The 26,032-nt window shown below is 42.6% G+C and overlaps 2 protein-coding genes and 1 long non-coding RNA gene across 3 annotated transcripts in view; all 3 read right to left on the bottom strand.

Annotated features, from left to right (window-relative positions):
- LOC138946944 (tyramine beta-hydroxylase-like) overlaps positions 1-26,032 on the bottom strand; it is a 111,853-nt gene that overhangs the window by 43,403 nt on the left and 42,418 nt on the right. The window contains exons 9-10 of the mRNA XM_070318384.1: positions 5,471-5,567; positions 4,268-4,469 (exon numbers count right to left, since the gene is read on the bottom strand). Coding sequence (XP_070174485.1) covers positions 4,268-4,469; positions 5,471-5,567 — 299 coding nt within the window. The remainder of the gene's footprint in view (positions 1-4,267; positions 4,470-5,470; positions 5,568-26,032) is intronic.
- On the bottom strand, positions 7,446-12,342 carry LOC138946724 (uncharacterized). Its single transcript, XM_070318127.1, has 2 exons — positions 8,068-12,342; positions 7,446-7,796 (listed from the first exon to the last, which is right to left on the bottom strand). The coding sequence occupies exon 1, from the start codon at positions 12,340-12,342 to the stop codon at positions 8,674-8,676; it is 3,669 nt and encodes a 1,222-aa protein (XP_070174228.1). The 3' UTR covers positions 7,446-7,796; positions 8,068-8,673.
- Positions 13,407-14,433, bottom strand: LOC138946947 (uncharacterized). The gene is made up of 2 exons (XR_011449479.1): positions 14,029-14,433; positions 13,407-13,757 (listed from the first exon to the last, which is right to left on the bottom strand). It is a non-coding gene; the product is annotated as an uncharacterized lncRNA (long non-coding RNA).

The raw sequence follows: 26,032 nt of genomic DNA, 5'->3' as shown, positions 1-26,032 counted from the left end.
ATTTAATATCGACGAATGACGAACACAGTACGTGAACAGAGCAAACACATTGCTTGAAACTGTTCTGTTGCATTATGAAGCCTTGTTTGCAGCCACTTAAAAGTCTTATACGACAAGAATGTATTGCATAATTGATAAAATAACTTACCAGAGAACTTTCGTCAAGGAAGCGGCTGCTCACCGCTAGGAATTCTGGGTGGTTGAGAGCACTTTGAAAACTTCCGGTTTACATTATGTTCCAAATAAGGATTTCCTACTATGCTAAAATACTACAATGAATTTTCAAACGGCTACCCTGGCTCCGTCCTTTCTGATCGGAGGGGTGTTTTTTTGTGAAAGTGTTTTAGCTGTAAAATGTCAATTTCTGTGAGAAAATGTAGACGAGGACCTTTAATTAAGCAAACAAACAAAAAAATTCCACCTCAAGGTCTCGGCCAACCAAGACTATGCTGTACATAGCAAACCGAATGATAATGCTGCGGAAGTCGGCCATTTTTCTCAATATCCAAAAGCATATTGTCAATATTATCATCATTTACATAAAAACTTATGTGTTAATCCAAACAATGATATACTTATTGTGATGTTCTTAACTACACTTTAACATGGAATGTATGTATGTATGTATGTATGTATGTATGTATGTATGTATGTATGTATGTATGTATGTATGTAGGTATGTATGTAGGTATGTATGCATGTGTGTTGGTGTGTCGGTGTGTCATGTGTGCAAGTAAAAAGGGTATTGTAGTTGTACATATATTAGTATTACTTTAAATATTTTTTTTGTTATCATGGGTTTTATGAATTTTCTTCTCTTATTCTTTTATAATTATTAATTAATGACCTATATGTGCTGATGACCAATTTAATTTCCTTGTTGGATCAATAAAATGTTATGAGTTATGAGTTATGAGTAATAACAAAGACGCATGGTTCCGGTTTCTTCCACGTGCAGGGCCGGACCCAGGGGGGGGGGGGGGGGGGGGTTCCAGGGGTTACGGAACCCCACCCCTGGAAAAAGCATGTACCTTGCTTTGAGTGTGTTTTTTTTTTACCAGTTTTAGCACCGAAACAGTGCTGCTCTTAACCCTCAAAACAAGGCCCAGAATGCACCAGATTGCACAGATTTTAACCGTTTTTGCAGGCGCGCGTTTGTGGCTTCGCCACTTCGCTGATTTTCCCCCCCAAAAAAGGAGGACCCCCCCCCCCCCTTACAACTCATTTGGTCCGGCCCCGACGTGTATAAAGTACACGCATACCTCGCCAGGTTTGTTTCTGTGACTAGTCGACAGACGAATCTGTCGATGCCATTTGCTTTGTGTGTGTTTTTGTTGTTGCTTACTGTACATGACATACATTACGTGTAAAATCCAGGCAACAAACCTTGCAAATTTCCAGAAGCTGCTATCTGAAGCGACCTATCTCTGATTCTAGCAGACGATCTCTCCAATGTTTAACACAAAATCAGCAAACTCTCCTGTCACATAGAACGTCCATTGTATAGTGCAATGTTGAAATGAAGTTACCGGTCTGAAACATCGTTTCTTCTGAGACAATCCTTGTTCTCTTATCATCTACAGATTTACCGCAGTCTTCACCACGCGAATTCCCAACAGAAGTCAGACTTTCGAACATACAATATACGTAGGCAAGCATGATACGTCATGAGGTCATATGATTCCTAGCATATTGACGTAATGCTAAACATCTCCGTAATACATGTCCGTGTGTCGCAAACAGCAAGTGAGTTTGGGGTAGATAGAAAAAGGATACGAGAATGGCGAGAGAATCGCGATATCCTGTTGCTTCACCAGGCCGGATAGGAAAAGAAGAAGAGAAAGTTACATGGCGGTCGAGACGTCAGATCAGAAGAGGTAGATGAAGGTGTGTTAGAATATCTTGATCAAGAGCGGGCAGAAGGGCGTGTCGTCCGCAACAAAGATTTGCAAAGAAGAGCCTCAGAACTGGCTGGTGGACTGGACATAGACGAATTTGTCGCATCACCTATGTGGCTGAAGCGTTGGAAACAAAGGCATGCTGTCTCCACTCGGAGAGGTACCAATACCAACTAGAAAGTTCCAGCAGACTTCGAGGAGCAACTGTTAGAGTTTCGTGTGAATATCGTGAGACTGAGACACCGTCACGCGTACCCCTTGAATGACATTCTAAACATGGACCAAACCGTCCATGGTCAGGTTTGACATGGTACCGGGCCGAGAGAGAGAGAGAGAGAGAGAGAGAGAGAGAGAGAGAGAGAGAGAGAGAGAGAGAGAGAGAGAGAGAGACACACACACACACACACAATACTCCCCATCCTCTCGCTCTCTCTCTCTCTCTCAGTCTCACTCTCTCTCTCTTTCTTTCTCTCTCTCTCTGATCTCTCTCTCTCTCTGATTTCTCTCTCTCTCTCTGTGATCTCTCTCTGTGTGATCTCTCTCTCTCTCTCTCTCTCTCTCTCTCTCTCTCTCTCTCTCTCTCTCTCTCTCTCTCTCTCTCTCTCTCTCTCTCTCTCTGTCTGTGCCGAAAACAGTCTTTGGCCAAGTAAAATAGACTGCTGCCCATATCCAGAAGACGTACCCCTTGTTCAAGGGAAACAGAGACACAGTGCGGCCGACAGCGGCACCTCTGCAGACAAGAAAAGGATGCGACGACATTTGTCTCCCCAAGCTCTTCTAATGACAATACGAACAAGAACAAGAGGCGAAGCCATCAAGGCTCACGTAAGAAATCGACAAACAGTAACACAAACTCAATCACACACACACACACACACACACATACATACACACAGACACAGACACACATACACACACACACACACACACACACACACACACACACACACACACACACACACACACACACAGAAAGAGCATAGGTGAAACTGTGCAAGAAAGCGAGACACTAGATCTAGATCTGTCTGTCTGCATGTAGCCTACTTACAAGGACACGACTGCCAACTAGTCTCGGCGCGCTCAAAATAATAATGACCGAGACTTTCAGTACTTCCTTCGCGTGACGTCTAACCCTCTTACGTCATAATGTGACGTCAATGTAATGTGACGTCTTCAAATGTTAGAGTTTTTACCACAGACATGCACACGCACAGACGCACGCACGCACGCACGCACGCACAGACAGACAAAGTTACGATCGCATAGGCTACACTTACGTGAGCCAAAAACAATGGAAGATGAAAAAAGAAAGAAGATATGATTACGAATGATCAAAGATCACATTTCTGTCTGAAAACTCCTCGTGCATAGGGTGTAGTACTTAGTAAGCGCCCACCCCTACTTTGGGTCAGAATTGGTGCACAGGGGGGGTGGGCGCTTACAAGGTACTTTACGGTAATATTTTCCAGGAAGAACAGGGAGCCTTGTTTCTCCTAGGAAAAACAAGGATCCGCGGTTGTCCTAGGACAATTCTGGATTGTCCTGGATACTCGTTTGTCCTGTGACATATATCTCGACATTCACTGGTCTTAGGGTTTTTGTTTTCAAAGAAGAAAGAAACTTGCTTGAACACGGACCACTTCTCCGAGCAAAATCAACAAACCTAATCACTCGCATTCCACCTCAAGGTCTCGGCCAACCAAGACTATGGCATACTCGTAGCAAAGCCGCCGAATGGTACCGTAACCCAAGAATAGTGACGTAAGAAAATAGAATGTCGTCTTTTGATTTGGAACGTGACGTGTTTCAGAACTTCATCTGGACAACTCGGATGGTCTTCTGCGTAGTGGTTGGCACGAGATTCTTTTTCTTCTTCGAGAGTTCATCTTCCGATACTGTAGCAAAACGTTTCATTTTTTTTTCACTTTCGAGTATGCGGACGACTGAACTTGACCGCTAAAAAGTAGTCCTTTCGGAATCATTACGCCGAGTCTAAACATGAGGTCTGAACATTGTTTTTAGGCAGGATCTAGGTGAAAGCGAGGCTGTTCTTATCTCTGTATACAGTCGAGAGAGAGAGAAATACATGTCGAGACATTATTTATTATTTAACACCTCTGAACATCTGAGAAAAATAGGTCTTAGAAAGGAGCTTTTAAAAATGGTGGTAAATTTACAGATGTCAGTAAATCAGAAAAAAACACAAGGTGTCAACTTGAACTGGAGAAGATTAACAACAACAACAACGATGACGACGACAACAACAACAAAAACAACAATAGCCACAACAACAACAGCAACAACAACAACAACAACAACAACAACAACAAATTTCTTACACAAAAATACACATATCTAATGCCCCATACCTCGCAAATGTCTTTATCCTGGCGTGCGATGCAGGACTTGGTTATTGGCAGGGCGTCCGAGGGGTAAACTGTCAGGAAGGCGAAACACATCTCGTTGCTGGTGCCGTCGCCGTAGTATGTGGTGGCGGAGCGTGTGGCCGAGTTGAACGTGCACGTGGTTCGGATCTCGTCTCCTGGCAGCACCATGATCGGGGGGTCATGTCTGAGAAAACAGACATGCCAAACTAACACTCTTCTTCTCATAATAATCATAATAATAATAACAAATAACTTTTTGGTTATAATAGCACGAGTCCCATCAATTGGCTCTAGACGCTTAAAAAACTCGTCTTCGTTCGTCCGCCGAATTTCTTAAGGCCTTTACGTGTATGGCCGTTTTTACTCCGCCATTTAGGCAGTCATACGTCGCTTTCGGGGGATGCATGTGTGGTATTTTCCTGTTTCTATAACCCACCGAACTCTGATTACAGGATCTTTTCCGTGCGCACTTAGTCTTGTGCTTGTGTGTACACACGAAGGGAGATAAGGCACAAGCAGGTCTGCACATAAGTTGACCTTCGAGATGGGAAAAATCCTGACTAGGCCATTGCACCCGTCCGAAACTAACCTTCATTTCGACGGGCGCACACTAATAGGGAGATACATGATAAAAGGATTATTACCCCCAAAAATACAATGAAAAAACCACACCTGGAGGCTGAAGTTTTATCATGCTCCCCCCAAAAAAAGAACCCCATAGGGTGACGTTATATATTATAATCTTTCTTCTTAACCGCTGACGTCATTTGCTTGTTCTCGACTCTATGTGACGTACTCTAATGCTTCCGTCATCTGCCCCTGTAGAAGTCAAAAGTTACAGTCGATTTCCATAGAACGAATATCTGCATTTTGAGCATATTTTCGAAGTCAAACACATATAAAATATATGTACTGTATGTGTGCACCCAGCAATGATATAGAATACAAATATAAATTGTATAAGGCTTTTTTTTTTAAATTAAGAAATTGCTACATCTTGCATAACTTTGAATGACAATTTCATCAAAGCATTTTTAAGGTACCACTGACTTGAGCTCAGAATCACTCCATAACCTGAATCTCAAAAGCGGTTCAAAAGACGACACAAAAAGTAAAATTCTTGATGACGTTAATGAACTAAATCACAATGACGTAAATCACAATGACGTCAAGGCAAATACGTACTGATTGACAACAGGCGAATCAAAGCTGTAGGCGTCCTCGTTAGTGATGCGGGTCACCAGACTTCCGTTACGATACAGTTCCACCTTCTGTTTGATGCCTGTTACAACAGTCAGATTGTGTTGTTACACAAAACTGTTACAGCTAACCGTTACACCGTTACGATACAGCTCGACCTTCTGTTTGATACCTGTTACAACAGTCAGATTGTGTCACACATAACTGTTACATCTAACCGTTACACCGTTACGATACAGCTCCACCTTCTGTTTGACGCCTGTTACAACAAACACATTGTGTTACATCTGTTACATCTAACCGTTACACCGTTACAATACAGCTCCACCTTCTGTTTGATACTTGTTACAACAGTCAGATTGTGTTACAACCAACCGTTTCACCGTTACCATAATGTTCGGAAAGTTTGTCTCAAATAAAAGCCAGAGTATTCACTTTTTCACAACCCATACAAGCCCGACAGAGTTATTTCCCATCATCGTCTATTGAAGTGGAACGGAACGTGCTCCTATCTGATGTTAAGCCTGGGCGGATCTGAGATGGTCAGCCAAGTTTTTCACACAAACCAACGGTCTTTATCACTCAAAGATGGTGAGCCAAGCTGTTCACACGAACCAACGGTCTTTATCACTCAAAGATGTTGAGCCAAGTTGTTCACACGAACCAACGGTCTTTATCACTCAAAGATGGTGAGCCAAGTTGTTCACACGAACCAACGGTCTTTATCACTCAAAGATGGTGAGCCAAGTTGTTCACACGAACCAACGGTCTTTATCACTCAAAGATGGTGAGCCAAGTTGTTCACACGAACGAACGGTCTTTATCATTCAAAGATGGTCAGCCAAGTTGTTCACACGAACCAACGGTCTTTATCACTCAAATATGGTGAGCCAAGTCGTTCACACGAACGAACGGTCTTTATTACTCAAAGATGGTGAGCCAAGTTGTTCACACGAACGGTCTTTATTACTCATAGATGGTGAGCCAAGTTGTTCACACGAACGGTCTTTCTTACTCAAAGATGGTGAGCCAAGTTGTTCACACGAACAGTCTTTATTACTCAAAGATGGTGAGCCAAGTTGTTCACACGAACGAACGGTCTTTATTACTCAAAGATGGTGAGCCAATTAGTTGTTCACACGAACGGTCTTTATTACTCAAAGATGGTGAGCCACGTTGTTCACACGAACGGTCTTTATTACTCAAAGATGTTGAGCCAAGTTGTTCACACGAACGAACGGTCTTTATCACTTAAAGATGGTGAGCCAAGTTGTTCACACGAACGGTCTTTATCACTTAAAGATGGTGAGCCAAGTTGTTCACACGAACGGTCTTTATTACTCAAAGATGGTGAGCCAAGTTGTTCACACGAACGGTCTTTATAACTCAAAGAAGGTGAGCCAAGTTGTTCACACGAACGGTCTTTATTACTCAAAGATGGAGAGCATAAACTGACGCCTAGTCTTACAATCTGTCCCTGCTAACACTAAAACTGTCAAGGGAAAATGTGGTGGCATTGTTTTCTGATCACGGTACCCCTGAGCTATCGGGAATAAGTATTATTTCCGAGTAGTCTCTAAAACCCTATTGAAATGGTCTGGGGGAATAGCCGACTCGCCTAATTTGAATAGGTAAAATCAGTGTTTTGTTTTAGCGAGGGACGGTTGTGCTATGCGATGCGTCGTATGTTGTCACCCCTCTGTGTAAATGCGGTGGTCGAGAGGTTGACCGTGCAGACGTGATACGTCAGAGAGCGATGGGATGACTGATGCGAGCGGATGTGTTTGTTGTGGTGTGGGATGAAAGTGTTTTTGTTAGAGTAGTTCGGACTTTATTTTAATATTGTTGCAGTTCCACTTTTTACCTTGTGTTTTAGATACAATATCTAAGAACACACCAAAGTTATATTCAATACTTTACAACAGTCATGCTTCAAATCAATCTCGTAAAACACTGATGATTTAGATTAATGAATAAATTTATTGGTTGGTAATATTTCCGGATTCTTTAACAAACTATTTCTATTTTAGATCTAACGAATTTGCGTTCATAGTTAATTGTTCTTGCATTGACAGCTAGTTTAGGTCGAACTGGACTTATCTCAACTGGGCTGGTTAGTTATAAAGTCCGAATGTCCTGATGGAAGCCTGGATTCACATGATGACCATAGTATTGACGAACTTGATGCAGATCACTTGATGATGATGATGATTAGTAGATAAACTCCTTTTGCTCCTCGCTGGTGGATCACACTGGTGGCGTAGCTTGGTTAGTTCACCCTTATCCCAGCGGATCCCAGACGCTCGAACCCCTGGATCAAAGGTAATACTTGTTATTAACAACGGTATCCTAGGATCAAGGTTAATTTTGATTTCTTGCCCTATCTTCATGTCGGGCAGTTCGCAGACAAACCAAGCATGGTTACTGAATAAAATACTAGATCTATATGCCGAACTAACTTGCAGCATGTACGTTTATGATTAACTTCATTAAACATTCTAAAACAAATATCATATGCGAATAGATGTGAGTGTATAATAGCTGTTCCTTGATGGGCGCTCGATATTACAACGACACCTTACCTCTTGATGCTCCTTTCCGGACACTACTCTACGAGTCTGTGCGGCTGCGGGTTACATCTCAGGCCTTGGGATGTTAGGTTAGGTGCCGGCGGCTTTTCATCGGTGGTTACACAGGATTCTTGTTCCCCACTTGTAGCCTCTCAGTACCCGGCAAATACAGTGAACGTAATGGTTAGCGGTTCACGTTTCCTTCCTCCAAATAACTGTTTTCATCCCACGATGCAACTCCATGAGTTACGTAAATTCGCATATTAATGACGCAGTAATGACGTAGATCCAACATGTAGATTCTCATACTAGTGACGTCATTACTTCGTCTCCAAGGTCTCGTAGACTCTTGCCCTAATGGTGCAACAAAATATTTCAGTCTCGGCTAAACAAGAGTTGTTTGGAGTTGAGTCGTAACATAACCCCGGGGGGTGGACAAGCGAAATCTTATTTCGTTTCCGTTCATACGACTCAATATACAATACAATACAATACAATATACAATATGCATATACAATTGTTTCCACATTTTGGAGTAGATCCGCATGAGCCTGTCGCGGCCAGTTTGGCCTCACTACTCCAACGGGGTGGACAAATTTTCCTTCTGGACTCTGAAACTCAGTTGATGCGACTCAAATAGTCGGCACCTAGGTTGTCCTTTCCTGGCATCTTCACCCATCGAAACTGGCCTCGTGACGTCACAAACGCGGTTTTGTCTCTGTCTTCCTCGACAATGGGTATTCCCCAGTAGCCACGCGTGAGATCTAGCTTGGAGAAGTACTTGGCTTTTCCTAAGCTTTGGAACAAATGTTGAACGTCGGTGATGGGTTCCCCATCGAACACCGTGACATCATTCAACCCACGGAGGTCCGCGCAAAAGCGGTACTTCCCTTCTTCTTTCTTTTTGACGAGAACAATGGGTGAATTGTAAGCTGAGTTGGCGGGTTCGATGACTCCTAGCTTCAACATCTCTTCGACTTCATTCTCCACCATCTTCACATACGCATGTGGAATGGGGCGTGGTCTTATATAGACCGGTTTCTTGTCTGTGACCTCGATTCGACACGTAGTCAGATTCGTGGTGAGTGGTACGTCGGTCAGATTATCTAGTCTGTCCGCGCAGATCTGTCTCGCTTCAGTTCGCTGTGACTGAGTGAGTTTCTCTGAAAAGTGCACGTGGTCTAAACCTTCTGTGCGCTTTGTCTCAAATGTTGGGATAGTCCTCTGACTGTCCAACCTGAAGATGTCGTCGTTAGTGGTTTCGTCCTCCTCTACCACTACTGAGACGATCACTTCTTCCTCTTCTTCTTCTACTACTGCAACCGGAATTGTTCCATCGGTGACAGGTTGCTCACGTTCGACGTAAGACTTGAGGAGGTTGACATGGAATACTTTTTCCTTCCTCCTTACTTGGACTTTGTAGTCGAAATCATTCAACTTCTCTAACACTTCAAATGGACCTTGCCAAGTGAGTTCCAGTTTGTTTGTTTTCAATGGCTTGAGAATCAGGACTTTCTCTCCTGGTTTTAGCGACCTTGGTTTGGCTTTACGATCGTAATATTGAGCAGATCGCACTGAGGCTTTTTTCAGGTTCTCTCGAGCAAGCAAACAGGTCTCTTCGATCCTCTCACGAAGGTTCACTACATATTCCGCAGTGGTTTTGACCTCATCTGAGACGCTCTCATCTGTCCAAATCTGTCTCAAGAGTTGCATTGGTCCTCTGACAGTACGCCCGAACAACAGTTCGAATGGCGAGAAACCTAAACTCTCTTGAGGAGTCTCGCGGTATGCGAACAGTAATGCAGAGATGAACGTGTCCCATGCTTTGGGCTGTTCTATGCACATCTTTTTGAGCATGTTCTTTAACGTGCCATTCATTCTCTCGCACAAACCATTCCCAGCTGGATGAAATACCGCAGAGGTTTTCCTTTTGATGCGGAGGAGTTCAGTGACTTCCTGCATCAGAGTGCCTGTGAACTGGCTCCCGTTATCAGTCAATATTTCACTTGGGATACCGAGTCTAGTCCAAAAATCCCACAAAGCATCGGCTACTGTCTCGGCGTGGATGTCCTTCAACGCGACAGCTTCAGGGTAGCGGGTGGCAAAGTCAACCATGACGAGGATGTACCGTTTTTTGTTCTCGGACATAGGAAGAATAGGCCCGATGATATCGACTGCTACTCTTCTGAAAGCAGTCTCGAACACTGGCATCTTGCCCAATGGGACCTTCTTTGTAAGGTGTTTTGGCGCGGATCGCTGGCAAGCGTCACATGACAAGCAGTAGCGGCGGATCTCAACACCACAGCATGGCCACCAAAATTCGCGTCTAATCCTTTCGGCGGTACGACGCTGACCTTGGTGTCCTGCCATTGGATGATCATGGCCGAATGCGAGCACCTTACTACGGAACGATTTGGGAAGAATAACCTTCAAAGACTCCTCTCCTTTCCGATTGAACGTCGACTGGTACAAGATACCATTCTTTTCCACGACCCTCATGTGGCCTCTCTCTTCTCCAGTAGCAGCTTGTTTCCTGATGCTGTCTAACGAAGGATCTGTCTTCTGAGCCTCGCGTAAGTCCTTTGGAGTAAACATATCCGATGTTGGCTCCCGGCTACTTGGCTTACTCGCAGATTTGTCTCTATCATTGTCCAATTTGGACTGTGCTCTGGTATCTACGGCCCCAGCGACTGTCTCAGCGCTGTCGTGATACCAGGCAGGTTCTCTGACAGGGAAAATCGGTGTTTTCCTCCTGTCGTTCTGAGTTCCATGGAACTCCCCTATGAGCACCGGCATTATGGGATCCGCCATGACCACGACTTCTGTCTCTCCGCAGAAGAAGGGCGAATCCACATGAATGATCGCGGTCTCGCAGTACCGGACTTTACTTTTGTCCGCTAACGTGGTCCTCTTTCTCTGACCAGTCATTTTGTCGGCCGGCACAAGATGTGCGGCCACCACAATCGAGCTACAGCCCGAGTCTCTCAGGGCGGTCACTCGTTTGCCGTTGACTTTGACGTCAACTAGATCCGAAAACTTTTTTGTGGTGCAGTCTCGACACAATTTATCTAACGGGGATTTTCTTCCCTGTGTTTCGCGTCGGACATCTTCAACCGTCACAGCTCCGGCGGTGTTGCCTTTTTTCCGTAAGGGACAATCGCTCGAACGGTGTAGACCTACGCGACAATAGAAGCATAGTCCTGCTTCTCGGAGTTTTTCGCGTTCCGCCGGTGTCAAAGAAGATCTTTTACCTTGTTGAGGTGATGGTTTATGATCCTTCTCAAAACGTTTCGTTCCGTCCTGAGGAGTTCGCGTTGGTGTCGGTCTCAATTTATTTTGGCTTCTGTTCAGCTCATAATCGGACGCGAGTTTTCCCATCTCCTTGGCATTGATCGGGTTCCGGTCTTTGACATGCACGGCGAGATCGGAAGGCATTGACTGCAATGACTGCTCTCGCAGGATCAAATCGGTTAATCCTTTGACAGTTTTCTCGCACGGATCAAGCTCGATCCACTTGGTTAGGTACCGATCGAGTCTAGTGATGTGTTCTTTGTAAGTTTCCGCGGGATTACGTCTAGTATTGCGGAATTTCATGCGATATTGCTCAGCGGTGAGCTGGAATCCTTCAAATAACGCGCTCTTCACCTTTCCATAGTCATCAACATCCTCATCGTCCATTCTGGACACGATGGTACGGGCCTTACCTTTCAAGAAGTATATCAGCCGGGAGGCTTTCTTTGATTCGTCCAAATTCATATCTCTGGCATAGTGTTCAAACTGTTTGAGCCAGGATTCAACGTCATCCTTGTCATCAAGGTAAGGGATTTTGGGAATGAAACGGGGATCATGGTCATGTGAGGATTGGGAAGGATGAGCTGCGTTTTCATTCGTGTTCATCTGAACCTCGCTCTGAATGCGCAGCTCTTCTATCCTAAAGAGTCTGTCTCTCTCATTCTCTTTGAATTGGCGCTCATCTTTTCGCTCTTGAGCTGCTCGCTCATGTTCACGCTCTTGAGCTTCTTTATCCCTCTCCCCTTGGACGAATGACTGTAGTTCCTTTCCCTCCAAACCAAACTCTTTCCCCATGGTGATCAATTCCTTGATCGAACTGACGCTGGGACTTGATGGAACGGCCTGCTCGACATGTCCGTTCACAGGCTGAGCGGCGTGGCCGTCATCACCTAGATCGGTGATATCAATCAGATTTGCTCCTTCTGTATATTCTGGGTCTATGCCCACGGTTGACGAGAATCTGGTGTAGTGCTGATGATGTCTGGTATCAGCCATTTTAGGTAATCCCTCAAAATACAAAACTTTGGTACATCCACTCTTGGTGGTACTCTAATATATGGAAGACTCTTACCCGCAGGTATTGTTCAACCTTTCAACACTGGTACAAACAATGTTACACGCGCACGTGATTTTTCCTACACCTGTCCTTCGTCTCTATCTTGAACCGAAACGACTAACTAGGACTTAGCGGTGTGTCGCTGAGTAAGTTGCCTTACAAAGCCTTATGTGATGACGACCTTCAGTCTGTCAAACACACCCACAGAAGTTTTCCCCACTATTAACTATCAACCCGCGGGTTATAGATAACCAATAATGTGAAGCACAACTTAAATAAGCAACACGTTTTAAATGTTACTCCGACTAGAGTTATAATTTAATCTGAACTTAAACTAAGGTCCTAGTACTATCGAGCGTCCATCCTGGTTGGAATTATAACACACTCACCGTTTTGATCAGAACTTGAGAGTATAATTCGAACCGACAGTTAGTTAGTAAACTGCCAATTTCCCGTGAAGTTGTCGAACATCAATTCTATGTCTTACCTTATGACTATGATACTGTCCGACGAACTAGATGGAAATCCTTCCACGAATTAATTTAGCAAAAACGCTGTTCGTGAACAACAGCGATCGCGAAGATTCTTTGGGCAGAATGTACCCAAATCAAACACGGAGTTATTTAAAATTTCTTCTTACAGAAATAATTTAAATATTCTACTTACCACCGTCTGGTCTGTATATGAGTGAATCCGACATGAAGCAGGAAATGATTTTGAATTTTGAAGAAAGAAAAAATGAAGAAAGATTTTTCCAGAAAATATTCTAATTTCCGTCGCTTCACGGATAATTTGACTAACTAATTTATGGGGTAAACCAGTTGTCAATGCAAGTTTTTCTTAGGTACGAACACGAGTTCAGTATAGATCCCGGACGAGCCCCCATTGTTGCAGTTCCACTTTTTACCTTGTGTTTTAGATACAATATCTAAGAACACACCAAAGTTATATTCAATACTTTACAACAGTCATGCTTCAAATCAATCTCGTAAAACACTGATGATTTAGATTAATGAATAAATTTATTGGTTGGTAATATTTCCGGATTCTTTAACAAACTATTTCTATTTTAGATCTAACGAATTTGCGTTCATAGTTAATTGTTCTTGCATTGACAGCTAGTTTAGGTCGAACTGGACTTATCTCAACTGGGCTGGTTAGTTATAAAGTCCGAATGTCCTGATGGAAGCCTGGATTCACATGATGACCATAGTATTGACGAACTTGATGCAGATCACTTGATGATGATGATGATTAGTAGATAAACTCCTTTTGCTCCTCGCTGGTGGATCACACTGGTGGCGTAGCTTGGTTAGTTCACCCTTATCCCAGCGGATCCCAGACGCTCGAACCCCTGGATCAAAGGTAATACTTGTTATTAACAACGGTATCCTAGGATCAAGGTTAATTTTGATTTCTTGCCCTATCTTCATGTCGGGCAGTTCGCAGACAAACCAAGCATGGTTACTGAATAAAATACTAGATCTATATGCCGAACTAACTTGCAGCATGTACGTTTATGATTAACTTCATTAAACATTCTAAAACAAATATCATATGCGAATAGATGTGAGTGTATAATAGCTGTTCCTTGATGGGCGCTCGATATTACAACGACACCTTACCTCTTGATGCTCCTTTCCGGACACTACTCTACGAGTCTGTGCGGCTGCGGGTTACATCTCAGGCCTTGGGATGTTAGGTTAGGTGCCGGCGGCTTTTCATCGGTGGTTACACAGGATTCTTGTTCCCCACTTGTAGCCTCTCAGTACCCGGCAAATAGAGTGACCGTAATGGTTAGCGGTTCACGTTTCCTTCCTCCAAATAACTGTTTTCATCCCACGATGCAACTCCATGAGTTACGTAAATTCGCATATTAATGACGCAGTAATGACGTAGATCCAACATGTAGATTCTCATACTAGTGACGTCATTACTTCGTCTCCAAGGTCTCGTAGACTCTTGCCCTAATGGTGCAACAAAATATTTCAGTCTCGGCTAAACAAGAGTTGTTTGGAGTTGAGTCGTAACAAATACCTGCAGCTGGAAGAAGAATTGAGACATGAAAGCGGACATTCTTGTGTTTGTCGGAGGACAGAAAAGAAATGTGTGTAACTTAAAGGACTTTCGGCAGTGATGTGATGTGTTGTAGACATTCGGAGGATTCAGAAGGAAGTGTGTTGGTACAGTGCCGAACAGTGTCTGTGTGACGAGAGGTATTTTATTATAACCTAGGTTGTATGACGATTATGTTTTTATTTGAGTTAATAGTGAAAATTAATGTTTGAAATGTTCATTCGTTGTGTGCCGTGTGTGTTGTTCGAGTGCGTGTTGTCACAATCCCGCATGCATGAGTATGTCTGTGTATGACTGTGTGTGACTGTGTGTGACTGTGTGTGTACAAATGTATGTCTGTGTATGACTGTGTGTGACTGTGTGTGTACAAATGTATGTCTGTGTATGACTGTGTGTGACTGTGTGTGTACAAATGTATGTCTGTGTGTGACTGTGTGTGACTGTGTATGACTGTGTGTGACTGTGTGTGACTGTGTGTGTACAAATGTATGACTGTGTGTGACTGTGTGTGACTGTGTGTGACTGTGTATGACTGTGTGTGACTGTGTGTGACTGTGTATGTACAAATGTATGTCTGTGTATGACTGTGTGTGACTGTGTGTGACTGTGTGTACAAATGTATGTCTGTGTATGACTGTGTGTGACTGTGTGTGTACAAATGTATGTCTGTGTATGACTGTGTGTGACTGTGTGTGTACAAATGTATGTCTGTGTATGACTGTGTGTGACTGTGTGTGTACAAATGTATGTCTGTGTATGACTGTGTGTGACTGTGTGTGTACAAATGTATGTCTGTGTGTGACTGTGTGTGTACAAATGTATGTCTGTGTATGACTGTGTGTGACTGTGTGTGTACAAATGTATGTCTGTGTATGACTGTGTGTGACTGTGTGTGTACAAATGTATGTCTGTGTATGACTGTGTGTGACTGTGTGTGACTGTGTATGTCTGTGTGTGACTGTGTATGACTGTGTGTGTACAAATGTATGTCTGTGTATGACTGTGTATGACTGTGTGTGACTGTGTGTGTACAAATGTATGTCTGTGTATGACTGTGTGTGACTGTGTGTGACTGTGTATGTCTGTGTGTGACTGTGTATGACTGTGTGTGTGTACAAATGTATGTCTGTGTATGACTGTGTGTGACTGTGTGTGTACAAATGTATGTCTGTGTATGACTGTGTGTGTACAAATGTATGTCTGTGTATGACTGTGTGTGACTGTGTGTGACTGTGTGTGTACAAATGTATGTCTGTATATGACTGTGTATATCTGTGTGTGACTGTGTGTGTACAAATGTATGTCTGTGTATGACTGTGTATGACTGTGTGTGACTGTGTGTGACTGTGTATGACTGTGTGTGACTGTGTGTGTACAAATGTATGTCTGTGTATGACTGTGTGTGACTGTGTGTGACTGTGTATGTCTGTGTGTGACTGTGTATGACTGTGTGTGTGTACAAATGTATGTCTGTGTATGACTGTGTGTGACTGTGTGTGACTGTGTGTGTACAAATGTATGTCTGTGTATGACTGTGTATGACTGTGTGTGACTGTGTATGACTGTGTGTGACTGTGTGTGACTGTGTGTGTACAAATGTATGGCTGTGTATGACTGTGTGTGACTGTGTATGACTGTGTGTGACTGTGTGTGACTGTGTGTGTACAAATGTATGTCTGTGTATGACTGTGTGTGACTGTGTATGACTGTGTATGACTGTGTATGACTGTGTGTGACTGTGTGTGACTGTGTATGACTGTGTGTGACTGTGTGTGACTGTGTATGTCTGTGTGTGACTGTGTATGACTGTGTGTGTGTACAAATGTATGTCTGTGTATGACTGTGTGTGACTGTGTGTGTACAAATGTATGAATAAGTGTGTGAATGTAGAAACCCCGTGCACGGAAAAGCAAACACCGGACCAACAAGTCAGCAGCACATCTAAAATTCCTTGACAAAAACATAAATATAAAGATGGAGACATAAGCTGACGCCTAGTCTTACAATCTGTCCCTAATAACACTAAAACATAAATATAAAGATGGAGACATAAGCTGACGCCTAGTCTTACAATCTGTCCCTGATAACACTAAAACATAAATATAAAGATGGAGACATAAGCTGACGCCTAGTCTTACAATCTGTCCCTGCTAACACTAAAACATAAATATAAAGATGGAGACATAAGCTGACGCCTAGTCTTACAATCTGTCCCTGATAACACTAAAATGTAAATATAAAGATGGAGACATAAGCTGACGCCTAGTCTTACAATCTGTCCCTGATAACACTAAAACATAAATATAAAGATGGAGACATAAGCTGACGCCTAGTCTTACAATCTGTCCCTGCTAACACTAAAACATAAATATAAAGATGGAGACATAAGCTGACGCCTAGTCTTACAATCTGTCCCTGCTAACACTAAAACATAAATATAAAGATGGAGACATAAGCTGACGCCTAGTCTTACAATCTGTCCCTGATAACACTAAAATGTAAATATAAAGATGGAGACATAAGCTGACGCCTAGTCTTACAATCTGTCCCTGATAACACTAAAACATAAATATAAAGATGGAGACATAAGCTGACGCCTAGTCTTACAATCTGTCCCTGATAACACTAAAATATAAATATAAAGATGGAGACATAAGCTGACGCCTAGTCTTACATTCTGTCCCTGCTAACACTAAAACATAAATATAAAGATGGAGACATAAGCTGACGCCTAGTCTTACAATCTGTCCCTGATAACACTAAAACATAAATATAAAGATGGAGACATAAGCTGACGCCTAGTCTTACAATCTGTCCCTGATAACACTAAAATATAAATATAAAGATGGAGACATAAGCTGACACCTAGTATTACAATCTGTCCCTGATAACACTAAAACATAAATATAAAGATGGAGACATAAGCTGACGCCTAGTCTTACAATCTGTCCCTGCTAACACTAAAACATAAATATAAAGATGGAGACATAAGCTGACGCCTAGTCTTACAATCTGTCCCTGATAACACTAAAACATAAATATAAAGATGGAGATATAAGCTGACGCCTAGTCTTACAATCTGTCCCTGATAACACTAAAACATCAATATAAAGATGGAGACATAAGCTGACGCCAGTAGTAAGGATCGCGCACGGACCGGCCCCTTTTTTTTCCCCCGCAGGGATAGGGTCCAGCATAAAGTGATAGGTTAAGGTGCCTGTGTTTAAGTAGTGATAAGGAGGGATTGCGGATAAACGGTTTATTGAGTTTTATATTTTGTCATGTGATTTCATGTGCCTGTACCTGTTGCTCGGTACTAATGACCACTCCAGCTGGGGTAATGACAGGATTACTGCTACCCTGCAGTATTTGCCCAAGCGGCCTGGTAAGCTTCAGTCAACCTATACCATTCTCTGGAACCCTTGTTCTGATTTCCCTGATTGGGACGAAGGGCTTCTTGATCTGTTCCATGAACAAAACAAACGCTTCAAAATCAATTTTTCTCACTCTTTTCTTCTCAAAAACAAAGAGTCGGGTGACTTGTCTTTCTTTCATGCCTCAGTCAATAACCACTCTGTCTTACAACGACCGCGCCTGATCAACTCAAAACAGGACTTTCTTTCTTTTCTCGGAGAAATCAGTGACCATGACATTCTAGAACAAGTTAGACTTGAACGCCCAAACTCTCGGTATTCTGTTCATACCATCATGCCTTCCTGTTTCTATGTCACGCCTTTGTCTGACTTTCCTATCGGATGCGCCTGTGGTAGTCTACCTGACTACATCACACAAACACAGTTCTTGCAAAAGTTGCAAAAAGACGAGCATCATCATTTTTCTTATACTGATGGTCTGTGTCTCTTTCGCTGTCTTGCTTTGTACAAAGGAGCCTCGCGTCATTCTTTGCAAAAACCCACAAAAACCTTGTTCAAACAGTGGGCCGGACATTCCCCCCCTGTCCACTTTCCGGGGGTCACTTTGTTTCAACTTGAGTCGATTGAATCTGAGTTTAAGGTGAACATAGATGTGTTTGAGTTTGACGAGAACCAAACACCTGGGGAGGTCCAAGATGGCGGATGAGTAGGGACGTCTGTTGTTTGCTCTCGCAAGAAAATGTGAATTGTGTTGAGTTGCAGTGCAATGTGGTGTTGTGTTGGCGTGTGGTAGGCATGTGAAGGTGTCTGGACTATGCTTTTTCATATGTGTGCTGTCTGCGTTGCCAGGTTGCTGTGAAAATGGCCATTCTTTGGTATTAACGGTGTGTTTTACGTTCATATCGGACTGTGTTATCGGCATCGCATTCATATTCGTATTCGTATTCGTGTTGAACATGCATTGCACGTGCTAGTGTTTATGACGCTTGAGACACACCCTTGCGTTGCGCTGTTATTGTGGCACAGGCGCAGGGAAAAAGTATTTTGAAGTTGTAGGTCAACATTGAGTGATACTTGTTGAACCGGACTTTACCAAGCTGTCAATGTCGAAGCGGCTTGCTTCGCCCCTTCAAGACCCCGAGAAGCGAGTCTGTCCCAGTGATAGCTTCAGTGATCCGGACCCTGACGAGACGATCATCACCGGCACCCCCGACATGGCGTCCAGCACACCCAATCCCAAGGCCAATCAGGAGGAGCAGCGGCTGAAGGAGAAGCTCCAGACCTTCCTGAGCGATCCAGATCTCGTGAAGGCCCTCTCGACAGCAGTTGCAGCACAGGTGATCAGCGAGTTCCGCAAGGAGTTAGGCGAGCTGAAGGCGGAGGTGGCGCACTACAGGGGTGAGCTGGAGAAGCGGGACGACGAGATCGACCAGCTTCGGGACAAGGTTGACGACCTCGAGCAATACAGCAGGAGGAACTGTATCCGCATCAACAATGTTCCGGAGCTGGACGGCGAGGATACTGATAGCGTCATCAAGGCTGTCGGCAAGGCGGTAGGCGTCGAGCTCACCGACGCCATGCTCGACAGGAGTCACCGAGTTGGGAGGAGACCGGGACCAGGTGACACTTACAGCAGAGCCATTATTTGTAAGTTCGCCTCTTACAGGTTCAAGTCAGCTCTGATGAGGAGCAAGAAAACCTTAGCCAAGACCGATGCTAAGAAGATCCTCCCCGACCGCGCATGGGCTGCAGCTAGGACGCCGACCCAAGTCTTCATCAACGACGATCTAACTCAGGTGCGTTCTGAGCTGGCTGCCAAGGCAAGAAAGTTGAAGAAAGACAAGAAATTCGAGGAGACGTGGGTACGGGATGGGACAATTTTTGTGAAGCGCGGAGTGACCACCATGCGCAACCTGCTCGCTTTGATATAGGCAACCTAGATGCATTGTCTCAAGTTTCCTCACATAGTGCGATGCATTGTTTAGAATATATTATATGTATAGTGACTAAACGAGTATCCACAATATAGCCTATATACAATATATATAATATACAACATGCAGTATTGCATATCAAATATTCTGCGCTTCTATGTACTATGTACTACACACTATGTTGATGATGGTTTCATGAGTATAGTTAAGCCATGGTATGCACATCTTATGATAAGTTTAAACATTTATAAAACATGCAGTGAAAAACAAACAAACATCCTGCGCCACTTTGTACTCTTTTGATAATGGCTCAATGTGTACAATTGAGTTGTGGTATGCACACAATAGCGTAACATAAAAAATACTATGTCATATATCTCAAGTACATTGTACCTGATTCGATGATAAAAAAAAATGATGATAAAATCATGTACCTATGAACCATGTACCCGTTGCACCCGTTGTGTCAAACAACTTTGCCTTTGCTCACTCGGCGCCTCGTTTCCTTTTGCCACCAGCTATTTGTGCACGTTTTCGCACGAGGACTGTTCACGTATTTTCACGTGTCTTTTAAGCTGGTCTGCGTGTCTCATCAGGTGTGCCACGCCTGCCCTAGTTTGTGCACGTATTGAAAGACCACAGGCCAAACGACAAATTTTAATGCGGTCAGCATTTTACCCTTTGTCTTGCATGTGAACATTAAATGTTGTTCAAGAGAGCAAGTGGCAGTACTTTCTCTTCTATTATCTCTGGTTGTTTTAGTTATTTTTAGTTATTTTTGAAATAGTTACCCTTGATTGATACCTTAGTTTACCCTATATTTTACATTAACACGCGAGACTGCGTGTCTAAATATTTTGTTTTCGATTGTTTTTGATTGTTGACTTTAACTGTCGACGTTGTTGATTGTGTGTTTGTTTGATTGTTGGTTTGTTTGCTTGTTGTTGTTTGTTTGCTTGTTGTTGTTTGTTGTTGTCCACAATGACTTCATGCCTGATGCAAAAGGATGGGGCGCACGTGTCGGGGAGATTGTCTCACACCCTTGGCTCTGCCTTGTTTGATTTTTTGCAACGAGCTGTGACCTAGATGGGTGGGTGTAGTCTGTCTCAATACAGAGCCAGTGTGGGAAGTTATCTCCCTGTTGCGTCAGCGCTATCTGTGTATAAACTATCTTTTCTTAACAAGGGAAATATCCAGTCGCTTATGATTATTCTCGTTCGTGGTAGTGCTGGCTTGTCTCTTGCGTTGTTTTTGTTTTTATTTCCTGCCCAGAAGCTTACTCGTAACGACCCAATATGTTGTTACGACATTGCTGTGAACTTTGCTGGTTCGATGTGGAAATATGCCACCTCACTCATTTTTTGTGCTGATTCTGTGAATTTTACATCTCAAACCATATCTATTGCAATTTGCTTATTGTTGTTTATGTGTGGTGATATCCATCCTAATCCTGGACCAAGCACAACCCGAGGGGATGGGATCTCTATTGTTCATGTAAACACTCGCAGTCTTCAATATAAGACACCGTTCCTTGAGACTGAATTGGGGAAGTTTGATATAACTGTATCTGAGACCTGGCTGTCGGACAAAGTTGACCAAGACTGCATCTGCTTAAAAGGTTACCACCCTCCAGTTAGACGTGATAGGCCCGGGGATTCCCACGGCGGCGTAGCCGTTTATGTAAATAGTAATCTGATTTGCAAACCGAGGATCGACTTGTGTATACCTGATTTGGAAGCGATCTGGATTGAGACTAAGTTGGGTCAAGATACTCTTCTCGTTGGTGTGTTTTATAGACCACCGAGTGCAACCGTCGACCATTGGCTTCTTATCAACAATTCCGTTCAACTTGCCATGAATACCCCACATAAGTTTATTATCTTTGGTGATCTCAACGCTGATTGTACTGTTAACCCCCCGTTTCATCTGCGGGAATTAATGAGCACAAACAGTTTATCTCAGTTGATATCAGAACCCACTCGAATAACCGATACCTCGTCAACTATAATCGATCTGGTATTAACTCCGTGTCCTAACTTGGTAAAAAGAGTTGGTGTTCTACCACCTGTATGCAGTGACCACTCGTGTCCTTTTGTATATTTGAATTATGACTTACCGTCGGGTGGTTCATTCAAACGAACACTATATAATTATTCCAAAATCGATGTTGACAAGTTGTTGCAAGATATGGAAAGTGTAGATTGGAATAATATAGTCGATTTAGAATCCATTGATGACGCCGCTGAAATGTTTTCCGATAAGTTAATGATGATAGCTAAAGAATGTATGCCTGTAAAGGTAGTGACAATGAACGGACACGATGCTGTATGGATCACCGAGGAAATCAAAAAGTTGATTAGGAAAAAGCAATATATTCACGCATTAGCCAAACGTCTGGATACTGTATGGTGCTGGTCTCTTTTCCGACGGTTGAGAAATAATTTGACTGATGTTATAAGAAAAAAGAAAGAAGAGCACATTAGGGAACTAGAAAATAGAATATTGTCACCTCATAATTTTGGCAATAAAGACTGGTGGAAGGTAGTCAACTCTTTTTTGAAAAAGAAAGGAATGAGTACAAATGAGATTCCGCCCATTGAAAGCAATGGAATTGTGTATTACTCTGCAGAGGACAAAGCCGAGGTTTTTAATGAAGCATTTCTACGACAGTCGCATATATGGCCACGGCTCAGAAATGGCGTCGAACGCTATTTTCACCCGCTTCGTTTATTTGATCACTAATATCTTTAAACAGAGCTGCAATTAGAAAACGGAAGCACATTAGTTGCATCGGACACATGTTTACGTTTCTGTTCCTTCCGAAAATGGAATGCCGTTTGACGTTTTGTGATCATGACGATGCATTTAGTGCAGAAAACGGGCTGTGTTTTAGTGATTTTCTTGTGACATATTAACAGAGGTTGCATACGAATCATGTTTTTGTTTAACTGTGAGAGGGACACATGCGAAAACTGACGTTTCCAAACTCCGAAAAGCCTGCAGATTACGTCGAATAGTTTTTTTTTCAAAAAACGGTCTTCGCGGAGCCGAGCAGTTGGCCGGAAACACCCGAAGCGTTGGTCATAACGAATTGTCGCAAGAATGCTAGCGGAAGAATCTCTGTGTTTTATCAGCTATCGAACAACTTTTACCGTCTGACTGTATTCATATATATAATCACAACACTATCAAGTATTATTTGCCAGAAGAAAAAATTAGATTTGCGCGACGGTTTTCTGGTAATCAGAGCCAAACTAGTGAACTTGCCAAATTGTCGCAAGAGGACAGCGTTATGCACTACATTTTTGATCGGACTTTTTCGGTCCCAGAACTCTTTTATTAGTCATGTGACCGTTGTTCGCGCCATTAGCAACGGTTGACCTGGAGTGATCAGCTGGGAAGGTGCGAGATGAAAGAAGAAAGCGGAGAAAAAAGAGGTAAATGTTTTGTCGTAATTTTTTTCGATAGCGTTATGCACTACGTTCCCTCTGGTTTTTGCAGAGTATTTTGTGGATTGTGTCACAATGCATTAGTCTACGACTTGTGGTGTTTGAAATGTATGTCGGATTGATTCTTCTCATGTATGTTGCCAGAACAGACATTTTGAATTTTCACTTTGGAAGTGAAAAAACAAGGTTTTGTCATCGATTGTTGTACGATTTGTCGTAGTGTTATGCACATACATTTGTGTAGGTCTTATCGAAGGAACCATTCAAGGAATAGTAGCAAAATTCATATTTGTAACAACGATTTGGAATAACTTGACAGTTTGACTTATCTTCACTTCGATCAATTTCGGCAAAGCCGTATGTTCCCGTTGTTCATAACTTTGCAACACAAAATGTGTATTCGAGGCATGCGGGTTCTGAATTAACAGATTTCTTTGTTTAAAATATGTTTTGAAAAGAAATAAATGGCTCAGTGTTACTAATGCTGTGTCAGCTTTGATATGGTTTTCGATGGAACAAAAAAATGCCCTTAATAATTAAAACCGGTGCAGTTCATAACTTTGCACCAGAGGTCTATTGTCTGATTTGTGTAAAGTTATGAACAGTAACCATATTCTTCTTGTTGATAATTATTTGGTACATTCTTGCAGGAAGACACTGCAGCTGATATTGTTGTTTGCTTCATTTTATTTCAGGCTGCGAGAAAACTTGAATTTGTGTTTTGTATGTATGTTCATAACTTTACAGAGCATGCTGTTTCCTGGGTGTGGTGAGGATGTCGCAAAGTTATGAACTGCAGTTAACACGGGCTTTTCTATGTTTTTGAAGTGAGATGTGATAGAGTTTTGCAGAAATAAGCCTCAAAGACAGAGATATGCTAGAAAAAAACACAGACTTTGTTGTTTCTGGATAGTGATGTAGTGTTGCTGCTGTTCATAACTTTACGCCGGATTTTTGATGTAAAGTTATGCACTGTCAGGAAACAGGTTGTTCACACAAAAACTAAATTATTTTGTTTTTATGCAGGAAGCTAAAGTGATGTTGGTTGGTGGATTCTGTTTCAGACACCTGGTTTGAATCTGTTTTAAGTTTCATGGTTCTTTCAGCTGTTCATAACTTTGCAAATCCCTAGCCTGCTTTGTGGTTGCTGTTTGTCGCAAAGTTATGAACTGCATTTGATACTGATTCTTCTATGGTTTTGAAGTGAGGTGTGATATTGTTTTGCAGAAATAAGCCTCAGAGACAGAGATATGCTTGAAAAATCACAGACTTAGTTGTTTCTGGATACTGATGTGGTGTTGGTGCTGTTCATAACTTTACGCCGGATTTTTGATGTAAAGTTATGCACTGTCAGGAAATGTGTTGTTCCCACAAAAACTGAATTGTATTGTTATTATGCAGGAAGCCAAAGTGATGTTAGTTGGTGGATTCTGTTTCAGACACCTGGTTTGAATCTGTTTTACGTTTCATGGTTTTTACAGCTGTTGCAAATCCCAAGCCTACTTCATGGTTACTGTTTGTCGCAAAGTTATGAACTGCATTTAATACTGATTCTTCTATGGTTTTGAGGGTTAGCTGTTAGGTTTTTGCTGTTGCAGAAACTAGCTTTAGAGAGGGAATGATGGTTGAAGCAACACTGTCTTGGTAGTTTCTCAACAAAGCTTTGGTTTTGTTGCTGTTCATAACTTTGCAACACAAATCTGATGTTGAGTTGTATACCTTTTTTATTGCTTTCAGTTTTTAAGAAAAGGTCTTAAAAAAAAGACAGGTCTTTAAAACGAGGGCCTCGTGATGTGGAGATTAAATGACATGCTATGGAGAAGAAAAAAATGTGAAAAAGCAAGGTCTTAAAAAGGGGCAAGTCTTTATATTAAGGTCTGAAGGGAAGGGATCTGTAATGAACAGGAAGTTGAAATTACTGGAGCAGCTGACTTAGTGGCCTGATAATGTATTTGCCTAGCTATTTATTGTTAGCATAAAACATTTCTCTGATTGCCATTGCTTCTGTTGCAGGTGACAAAGATTACAGATGAGGGGTGCTGGGGCAGGTACCTGGAGAAGATCCGTGATGCCTGATCGCTGGAAATGGCCAGCTGGACCAGTGTCAGAATTTTTTATCAGTCGACCGATGTCGTGGCAGTCCTCCACAACTACTCCACTAAAACTTACAAGCGAGCACTTGTTTTCACCTTCAACTAAAAGTCAAACATTATGAATTCCTCATAACAGGTCTTTCTGTGTGTAATAGTGTGTTTCAACATGCTTTTCTGCTATGCGTGTTCGCATTTTTCTCACGGATTTATGTACAGTGCGTTTTTTGTGTCTGTGCAGTAATGTTATGAACATGTGTCAGTATCTGTAAGCGGGCAGAATCCAATCTTTAGCGTAGTACCAGAGGAACTGGGGAGAGCACAGCTGCACTTATTTATTAAATAAGGCAGCGCGAACTGTCTGTTTTCTTGACTGTCTCTTCTTCCAGATTGTTCCAATCAGCTATTGTTCTTGGAAAGTAGGAGAACTCATACTGGGGGGTCTGAGTGATTGTTTGAGTGATTGTTTGAATATTACTCAGGCTGTTGTTTTTTGCCAGTTAAGTCACAATGTTCTTGGTCTGGTATTCTTGGTTTGATTCGTCTTTTTCCAGTAGCCTCCTTGGTTATGAAATTTGTTGCAGGTAGTGCTGGCATCAGGCCTGTTGACACTTTGTAGAAGAAAGATCAGTCGCTGCTGCCGCCTTCTTTGCTGGAAGGGTTGGGAAACAAAGGTCGCTCAGCATCTTGGTAACACAGTTGGAGG

This window comes from Littorina saxatilis, linkage group LG14, assembly GCF_037325665.1.
Source record: "Littorina saxatilis isolate snail1 linkage group LG14, US_GU_Lsax_2.0, whole genome shotgun sequence".
NCBI classification, from domain to species: domain Eukaryota; kingdom Metazoa; phylum Mollusca; class Gastropoda; order Littorinimorpha; family Littorinidae; genus Littorina; species Littorina saxatilis.
The sequence above is the reverse complement of the archived record's forward strand: the minus strand, read 5'-3'. Positions and strand labels throughout refer to the sequence as shown.